The sequence below is a fragment of the Siniperca chuatsi genome, linkage group LG2, assembly GCF_020085105.1.
Source record: "Siniperca chuatsi isolate FFG_IHB_CAS linkage group LG2, ASM2008510v1, whole genome shotgun sequence".
Taxonomy (NCBI): domain Eukaryota; kingdom Metazoa; phylum Chordata; class Actinopteri; order Centrarchiformes; family Sinipercidae; genus Siniperca; species Siniperca chuatsi.
In genome coordinates this window covers 14,320,665-14,330,770 of record NC_058043.1, presented here as the reverse complement: position 1 = coordinate 14,330,770, position 10,106 = coordinate 14,320,665, and the positions used below count along the sequence as shown (strand labels likewise).

Sequence of the window (10,106 nt, the reverse complement as noted above, 5' to 3'; positions counted from 1 at the left end):
GGGTTTGAGTACCCGAATGACCCTGGGAGCTATGTTGTCTGGGGCTTTATGCCCCTGGTAGGGTCTCCCATGGCAAACAGGTCCAGGGTGACGGGTCAGACCAAGAGCGGTTCAGAAGACCCTTATGGATTATCTAAAACCAAGGCCAGTTACGTCGCCCCGGATTGGCGCTACCGGGCCCCACCCTGGAGCCAGGCCTGGGGTGGGTGCCCGACGGCGAAGCGCCTGGTGGCCGGGCCTTTCCCCGGGGCCCGGCCGGGCACAGCCCGAAGGAACGACGTGGGGCCGCCCTCCCGTGGACCCACCACCCGCAGGAGGATCCGTAAGGGGCCGGTGCAGAGAGATCTGGGCGGCAGTCGAAGGCAGGGGCTTCGCGACCAGATCTCCGGACACAGAAACTGGCTCTAGGGACATGGAATGTCACTTCGCTGGGGGAAAGGAGCCTGAGCTTGTGCGGGAGGTTGAGCGTTACCGGCTAGATATAGTCGGCCTCGCCTCCACGCACAGCCTGGGCTCTGGAACCCGTCTCCTCGAGAGGGGCTGGACGCTCCATTTCTCTGGCGTTGCCGGGCGGGGAGAGCGGCGGCGGGCTGGTGTGGGCCTGCTCATAGCCCCACAGCTCAGCCGTCACGTGTTGGAGTTTACCCCAGTGAACGAGAGGGTCGCGCCCCTCCGCCTACGGGTGGGGACAGGTCTCTCACTGTTGTGGCGGCCTCACGGGCCGAACAGCAGTGCAGAGTACCAGGCCTTCTTGGAGTCCCTGGGAGGGGTACTAGACAGTGCACCACCCGGGACTCCGTTGTTCTACTGGGGACTTCAACGCCCACGTGGGCAACGACAGTGACACCTGGAGAGGGGTAATCGGAAGGAACGGCCCCTGATCTGAACCCGAGCGGTGTTCAGTTGTTGGACTTCTGTGCTAGTTACAGTTTGTCCATAACTAACACCATGTTCAAGCACAAGGGTGTCCATCAGTGCACGTGGCACCAGGACACCCTAGGCGGAGGTCGATGATCGACTTTGTTGTCGTATCATCTGACCTCCGCCGCGTGTCTTGGACACTCGGGTGAAGAGAGGGGCGGAGCTGTCAACCGATCACCACCTGGTGGTGAGTTGGATCCGCTGGCGGGGAGGAAGCCGGACAGACTTGGCAGGCCCAAGCGTATCGTGAGGGTCTGCTGGGAACGTCTGGCGGAGCCCTCTGTCAGCAGGGTCTACAACTCACACCTCCGGGAGAGCTTCTCCCAGATCCCGGGGAGGTTGGGGACATTGAGTCCGAGTGGACCATGTTTTCCACCTCCATTGTCGATCACGCGCGGCTCGTAGCTGTGGTCGCAAGGTTTCTGGTGCCTGTCGCGCGGCAATCCCGAACCCGGTGGTGGGCGCCGGAAGTAAGGGATGCCGTCAGGCTGAAGAAGGAGTCCTATCGGGCCTTGTTGGCTCGTGGGACTCCCGAGGCAGCTGACGGGTACCGCAGGCTAAGCGTGCTGCAGCCCGTGCGGTCGCAGAGGCAAAAACTCAGGACTGGGAGAGGTTCGGAGAGGCCATGGAGGAGGACTATCGGTCGGCCTCAAAGAAATTCTGGCAAACCGTCCGACGGCTCAGGAGGGGGAAGCAGTGCTTCACCAACACCTTGTACGGTGCGGGTGGAGAGCTGTTGACCTCGACTGGGGATGTTGTCGGACGGTGGAAGGAATACTTTGAGGATCTCCTCAATCCCGCTGTCACGTCTTCCGAAGAGGAAGCGGAGGCTGGGGACCCGGAGGCGGACTCATCCATTACCCTGGCCAAGTCACTGAGGTTGTTGGCAAGCTCCTTGGTGGCAAGGCTTCGGGGTGGATGAGATCCGTCCTGAGTATCTTAAGTCTCTGGATGTTGTGGGACTGTCTTGGCTGACACGTCTCTGCAACATCGCGTGGCGGTCTGGGACAGTGCCTCTGGACTGGCAGACCGGGGTGGTGGTCCCTCTGTATAAGAAGGGGGACCGGAGGGTGTGTTCCAATCACAGAGGGATCACACTTCTCAGCCTCCCCGGTAAGGTCTATTCCAGGGTACTGGAGAGGAGAATTCGTCCGATAGTCGAACCTCGGATTCAGGAGGAGCAGAGTGGTTTTCGTCCCGGTCGTGGAACACTGGACCAGCTCTATACTCTCCATCGGGTGCTCGAGGGTTCATGGGAGTTTGCCCAACCAGTCCACATGTGCTTTGTGGATCTGGAGAAGGCATTCGACCGTGTGCCCCGGGGCGCTTTGTGGGGAGTGCTCTGGGAGTATGGGGTCCGGGGCCCTTTGCTAAGGGCTGTCCGGTCCCTGTATAACCGGAGCAGGAGCTGTGTTCGCATTGCCGGCAGTAAGTCAGACCTGTTCCCGGTGCATGTTGGACTCCGCCAGGGCTGCCCTTTGTCACCGGTTCTGTTCATAATTTATATGGACAGAATTTCTAGGCGCAGTCAGGGGCGGAGGGTGTCCGGTTTGGGAACCACAGGATCTCATCTCTGCTGTTTGCAGATGATGTCGTTCTGATGGCTTCTTCAAACCGGGACCTGCAGCATGCACTGGGACGGTTTGCAGCCGAGTGCGAAGCAGCTGGGATGAGAATCAGCTCTTCCAAATCTGAGGCCATGGTTCTTGACCGGAAAAAGGTGGTTTGCTCTCTTCGCGTGGGTGGGGAGTCCTTGCCTCAAGTGGAGGAGTTTAAGTATCTCGGGGTCTTGTTCACGAGTGAGGGACGGATGGAGCGTGAGATTGACAGGCGGATCGGTGCAGCGCCTGCAGTGATGCGGGCGCTGTATCGGACCGTTGTGGTAAAGAAGGAGCTGAGTCGAAAGACAAAGCTCTCGATTTACCGGTCAATCTACGCCCTGCCCTCACCTATGGTCATGAGCTTTGGGTAGTGACCAAAAGGACAAGATCGCGGATACAAGCGGCGAAATGGGCTTCCTCCGTCGAGTGGCTGGGCGCTCCCTTAGAGATAGGGTGAGGAGCTCAGTCACACGGGGAGCTCGAGTAGAGCCGCTGCTCCTCCACGTCGAGAGGAGCCAGCTGAGGTGGCTAGGGCATCTGATCCGGATGCCTCCTGGACGCCTCCCTCGGGAGGTGTTCTGGGCATGTCCCACCGGGAGGCGGCCCCGGGGAAGACCCAGGACACGCTGGAGGGACTATGTCTCTCGGCTGGCCTGGGAACGCCTCAGGATCCCCCCGGAGGAGCTGGAGGAAGTGTCTGGGGCGAAGGAAGTCTGGGAGTCCCTGCTTAGACTGCTGCCCCCGCGACCCGGCCCCGGATAAGCGGAAGAAGATGGATGGATGGATAATTCATATTTATATATAATAGTACATATATAATAGTAAAACACTGACATGACTTTTCTGCAGAATGAGTACTTTTACTTTTGATACAAAAAAATACTTACATACTTTTACTTAAAATAAGGTTTTGAATGCAGGACTTTTACTTGTAGTGGAGTATTTTCACAGTGTGATATTGCTAGTTTTACTTAAGTAAAGGATCTGAATACTTCTTCCATCACCGGATATACAGCATACACAGACTATGGTATACAAGGGTAGAGTGGGACATGGAGCACTGTCTTTAAAGGGGGATAGAGGGACGCAGCCTGGCAACCCTGCTCCTGTCAAAACCTCATTGCAGAGCATGCCAGTTGCTGCTCGAAGTAGCACACGGAAGTTAGCGTCTTTGCACTTGGAAGTAGCATAACTGCAAGCTAACCATGGCAGGCAAGAGGGCGTTAGTAATCCTGTCTAAAGGTGCAGAGGAGATGGAAACTGTTATTCCTGTGGATATCATGCGTAGAGCTGGGGTTTGTAACTCGTCTGCAGGCTTGTTGACTTGCTGTATGTTAGCGGTTAGCTAGCTAATAATGCCACTGACCACAGTTATTTAGCCAGCTAGCCTGAATTTATATTAACATTAGCCACCCCTTCAGTGGGTCCACAACACTATCAGGATTTGTCAAGACATACTGTCACTGTGATAACAGCGTTGAGCAAAAAGCGAGCTAAGGTTAACACAAATAAGCCTGCTAACTTTGCTGAACTAACAGGAGCAATAGTTACTAACGTTACTTGACAGTTATTTGTTTGACTTTAACAATAAACTCTAAGCTATAACGTTAGCTAATAAGCGGTTTGGTTAACTGTTGACGCAGTTACAACCTGTGTGAGTACAAGTGAGTACAGACACAGGCCAAGTTAAATGTCAAAGTCCAACGTCATTGCACTTCTCAAAAGTCTCAGCCATATACAGACAGGATGCCATGTCGTGCCTTTATGCTAATGCTGTACTTTTTATATTACCTACCCAAACCTATAGATAGCAGTCACGGTTGCAGGGCTGACGGGCAAAGAGCCAGTCCAGTGCAGCAGAAACGTCGTCATTTGTCCTGATGCTAGCCTGGAGGATGCCAGCAAACAGGTTGGGCTCCATCTACTAACACTGTCATTACCAGTTAAAACGGTAGCCTAAAGCCAGTCAAAGCCATATTTAGTATTTTATAATGTATACATTTTAGCTACATTAATCAAACCATGTCGGATGGTATCCTGCAATTTCAAACCTTACAGTCATGGTTTGTCTCGCAGGGCCCCTATGATGTGGTGCTTCTGCCAGGAGGAATGCCAGGGGCCCAGAATCTGGCCGAGGTGAGAAATACTCAGACAAACTGCATGTAAATGGCTCAGTCTTTTCATGTTTTGATCTGTTAGGGTTCCAAAAAAATATAGGGTTTTTACATGGACCTGGGTCAGTCTGCTTTAGCTGCACCGTGCCAAGCTAAGTCTAGATGATGTGTATCCATTACTGCCTCAAAGCAGGGGTTTGGTAGCAGGGACATAGACTAGCCCAGTGATTCTCAAACTTTCTCTGTCACTATGTTGTCACTACTTTTTGGAAGCAGCAAAAATGTCACACCTGCAACCCCATGTATAATAACATGTTCTTACAAACAATTAATAATCATGTGGAAATGACTAACAAAACAAGCCAAGTTAAATGTTATTTTAATTAAATAACAATATTAGGTACATGAATTAGTCTGAAAACTTGGTTTAAAATTTTAATTATTTCTCTATAACAAACAATTATGACCACTGGCGTAAATATAGACAGTGTGGTTGCACTGGAGCCCGTGAGGTGGGAGGGCCCGTTAAGAGAGCAGGCCCCACAACAATGTATTGGGTGGAGAAAGGGCCCCTGCTAATAACTTAGACAGTCACATGTGCCATTTGCCCTCGAAAAGGCATCTCCCTCATGGTTTTCATATATTTTGATAAAATATTTTCTTTGGTGTTTTTGTCATATACAGATATGCTGTGATGATTGCTGGGTAATATGTATGTTGATGTTGTCCAATATCAAGTCTCTATTTGATCATATGACAAGACGATACGATATACGGTAGCTAGTTTAGCCGCAACATCTGTCAAGACTGACAAGCTGAGCACAGCTGCAAGCCAAGTGAGCGGTCATGACTTTCAAACATAAAAGAGGCAGTAAGAAAAGATGAGAGAAAAAACAGGAGAAGATAGCAAAGCTGCCTAAATTATGCATCAGCATCGCTGCCCTCAGTGGTGTATCAACAATGATGCACGTTGCATGTTAAGACTAGTAAGCTAGATATAGGCCTAGCGTTAGTCCTAAGTGAAATAATCGCATTGTGTTTTATATATTTATATATACATTTATATTCAGTGGTGTGAAAAAGTGTTTGATTTCTTATTTTTTTTGCATGTTTGTCGCACTTAAATGTTTCAGATCATCAAACAAATTTAAATATTATTCAAAGATAACACAAGTAAACATAAAATGCAGTTTTTAAATGAAGGTTGTTATTATTAAGGGAAAACAAAATCCAAACCTACATGGCCCTGTGTGAAAAAGTGATTGCCCCCCTAAACCTAATAACTGGTTGGGCCACCCTTAGCAGCAACAACTGCAGTCAAGCATTTCCGATAACTTGCAATGAGTCTTTTACAGCGCTGTGGAGGAATTTTGGCCCACTCATCTTTGCAGAATTGTTGTAATTCAGCCACATTGGAGGGGTTTCGAGCATGAACTGCATTTTTAAGGTCATGCCACAGCATCTCAATAGGATTCAGGTCAGGACTTTGACTAAGCCACTCCAAAGCTCGGACCGAGCCACACAACACTATTCCAGCCATGATTAGTGTGTCAGGTAACGTTAAATTACTTTCCCACGGACATTCAGCTTACTTTCTAGTTTGCCAAGATATGCTGCTGTTGTGATGTTTGCTATAGTAGCAGGAGAGTTGTGAGTATTGCTGTCTGGAGCTGGTTTGCTGGCTCTGGGAATCCGACTTGTCCTCTCTGGCTGTTAGCTTTGCAGCAGGAACTGTAGCGACAGTTTGCTAACCTACACACTAGCTACCGTTAGTTACATCACTTGCTGTGTTGTTGTTCGCTCTATATCATGGTATTTGTCATGGTATTGGATTTCTTCAGACACAACAACCCACCAACTTCATCAGATTCTAATTCAAATTTGGCTAAATCCTAATTGATGCTAAAAGCTGGGCTTTAGGGCCTTTAAGTTGTCATTTTGCTGTCTGGATAAATCTTGCCCAAACCATAGCCCTACTAGCATTAAAGCATTTCCCCTGGTTAATTACGCCTGTTCAGCAGTTCCCGCCCCACAGTTTGAGAACCACTGGATAGACCAATCCCTGTGAGAGTTCTTGCAAACAAAGGACAAATAAGTGTCAATATAAAACATGATGTGATTAAAAGTACCTAAATGAGTTATCCTAAAACCGTAATCCACAGAGTCAATGATAATTATTTGATGCCCCAAATATTTTACTCTATGTTGAATGTTAATTTAATAAATGACTACCTCTTGCCCAGTGCATGCTGAGATAGGCTACAGCCCTTCTGTGACCCTGAACAGGATAAATGTGTATAGAAAATGGATGGAGGAAAAATAAATGACCCTAAAAGCAATATAAGAATGTGTCACCATCATTTATATTAAAGAGTTCACATTGCATATAATATTTCGGTATCATTGGTTGTACTTACATCAAGAATATATTTTGGGGCTTTAGAATTGAGAATACAAGAAAAGTTTTGTTTGAATGATTATACCATAGTCAGCATATACACTGTGCAAATCACATGGCCTGCAAATGACTCACTGTGCACCTGGATTCCATGCTCTCTTGCAGTCTCCTGCTGTGAAGGAGGTGCTGAAGGATCAAGATTGCAGAAAAGGCCTGATTGCAGCCATCTGTGCAGGTACAGTTTGTGAAAACAAACCAAAGTCATAATTATCCAGGACCAACCTCTAATGGTGATGCCTTTCTACGGGTTAAAGTTTAAATATGACATGACCTCAAATATGACCATTGTGTTGTTGCTTTTAATCAAATAGATGTAAATTACCCAACCTACACAGTGCAGTTTATTCTGGTGCTTCTTTCTAAAATAGCATCTTCATAAGTAATTGAGCAATAAATGTACTCACAGTAATTTTTCATATCAAATCAAACCAGTTTGACAATCCAGTGATATAGATTAATAAACCATGAACTATGCTACCATGTGACCCGTAAACATTTTTAACTAGAAACAACGCTAAAGATATGATATTGTGGTTTTAAACATACCAAGCTAATGTTGTGCCAGTAAATGGGATTTGGATTTGCTTGCAACTAGAATTAAAGATCTTGGACAGAACAAAGGTGCAGTTTTTAAATGCGCATGGCAGTGGATTCAGTGGATTTTCTGGTATTTTAGGAACTGGATGTGCCCTTAAGAGTCTATCATACACACACCTTAACCACATTTCAAAAAATATACACGGTTAACAAACAACATGCTTCATTAATTTATGGTCATGTGTGACCCATTTTTGGCATTTGGAATGAAAGTGTGAGGGTTTGATTAATAACTGTCCCTGAGTGAACCCACAAGCACTGACATTTTATTTGACAGCCTCCGTATGCAGAGAAAGGACACTGGAAGGACGTTTTGAATAGGGACGGGGACCAATGCGGCAAAGTGGATTGAAGGGTGCCCTAGAAAATGACTGAAATCCTCACAGGAATATACAGTTTAATGAACCTGCTAGCAAGAGGGCCAGTTGCAAGACTTAGAATTCTGCCCTAACATGAAAATTATTAACTTGACATGTGAAAAAGGTCCATTCAAAAAGGACTTGAAAAAATGTATATATCCTATTCTATATTTCTCTTTTTGAGCTAATATTTGTTAAATGCATGTAAAGTCGTGTCCACAAAACATAGATACATAATTTTTTAGGATTCATCAGATGATAGAAAGATAGTTATTATCACCCTTCTCTCCACCTCTGCCTCACTGTTTGCCTCTGGTTCTCAGAAGGTCTCTCTTTCCCAGACTGGCGTCCTCTGGGTGGGGACTGGCTGTAACAGGAGTAGCTTGGCTTTAACTGGCAGTCTGCTGTTCTGCCAGGGGAAAGTGTAATCTTTAGACCGCATGGGAAGCCAGCCAAGGAGCATAATCAATAACTTTCTATTTATTAACAGTTTTTGGATGAGCTCACTGCAGTGCTACGACATTGCCAAAGTTAATGCAGCAGCATTCAATGTTTTCAGCCTCTTCTTTTTTCTCTCTTTTCAATGTGGTGCAGAGTCTTTGGAGAGGCTGAAACTGTATACTGTATGTGTGTATTCTTAGAAACAATGGTACAGTTGAGGACACCTTTAGGACATAGTGTTGTCATCAAACATTTTGTACTTATGTAATTCATTTATAGTACTAGCTGTAATTCCTAATGCTAAATGCAGCATTTTCTGTATTTATTTTTCTTTGGCTGTATGATTTTCATATATTGTGTTTAGCTTGAGGGAAGTGATTCAAGGATACAGTATTTTGCCCTTGACTCTAACATTTTTAAATGCATAAAGATGAAATTATGGAATGACACAAGCAACAGAAGTTCATAAGTGTCACTTTATAACAGTAAGCTGTTAAATTAACCTTAAACAGCTTTGCCCTTCTACAGGTCCCACTGCACTTCTGGCACATGGCATTGGTTACGGCAGCACAGTCACTACACATCCTGCCATGAAGGAGAAGATGATGGCTGGAGGTAAAAAAAAAACCCAACACTTCATGCAAACACAGGGGTAGAACATTTGTTGAAATGTACAGCTAGGGGCGTTAACATTTGCAGCTCTAACTCAGATGTAATCATTTGTAAAGGGCAGCAGATGGTGCTGTACTAGCTCTTTCTTGCCTATAGAAAATCATGTCACTATGCAGTAGAGGAGAGCACACCACTCAGGTGAAAGCGGATGACAGAACATACTAGAACTGGGTCAGTTGAAATGGTGATAGATTATCTATGTGAAAGTACTTATAGTACAGTGTGATGTCTGATGTGCAGCTTTCAGTCTGTAGCTTGAAGCTCTCATATTGTGCTTATCCTCATGGTATTGCTCTTTGTCTTTTTTTAGACCACTATAAATATTCAGAGGCTCGAGTACAGAAGGATGGACATTACATCACCAGCCGTGGGCCAGGAACCAGTTTTGAGTTTGCCCTGACGATTGTAGAGGAACTTATGGGGGCTGAGGTTGCAGCTCAAGTCAAGGCTCCTCTTATTATGAAAGACTGACTGTAGCCGTGTTCACTTACATCCTGCAAGCAGCACCGCCCGCTATATAAGTCTGGCACTACTGAGACAGCTAGTCCAATGTAGCTGGCACAAGGAGTCAAAGTCACTAGTGATAAATTATTCTCCCTAGGGGACATAAAGATGTTTCTGTTTTGACTTCCTTTGTCTTTCTTATTTTGCAATTAAAGGCACCCTTTTGTTATTTAACACTGAAACATAACATGGATAATTACTGCACATGCTTTCTGAATTTGATGAAATTGCTTTTGTTTCATTGTAGTTTTTCCAGAAATTGCTAGCATATTATTTTGAAAGCTTTTGTTGTTTCACTTGTCATTAAAACATGAATGTGAGGAAACTCTGTTTGTCTTACTCTACAGGTATACTGATATTGGAGGTCACTGCCTGCACTGGTTGTTGACACCTAAATATAGGCTGCATAAGTAATGTCTTGTAAGCACTGCTTAGAACG

General features: G+C 46.4%; 1 protein-coding gene across 1 annotated transcript; it reads left to right on the top strand.

Moving 5' to 3' along the window:
* Positions 1 to 3,622: 3,622 nt before the first annotated feature.
* park7 (parkinson protein 7) lies at positions 3,623 to 9,992 on the top strand. Its single transcript, XM_044172987.1, has 6 exons — positions 3,623 to 3,817; positions 4,330 to 4,431; positions 4,599 to 4,658; positions 7,200 to 7,269; positions 9,020 to 9,106; positions 9,474 to 9,992. Exons 1-6 carry the CDS (start codon positions 3,728 to 3,730, stop codon positions 9,632 to 9,634), a joined length of 570 nt encoding a protein of 189 aa, XP_044028922.1. The 5' UTR covers positions 3,623 to 3,727; the 3' UTR covers positions 9,635 to 9,992.
* The last annotated feature ends 114 nt before the right edge of the window (positions 9,993 to 10,106 follow it).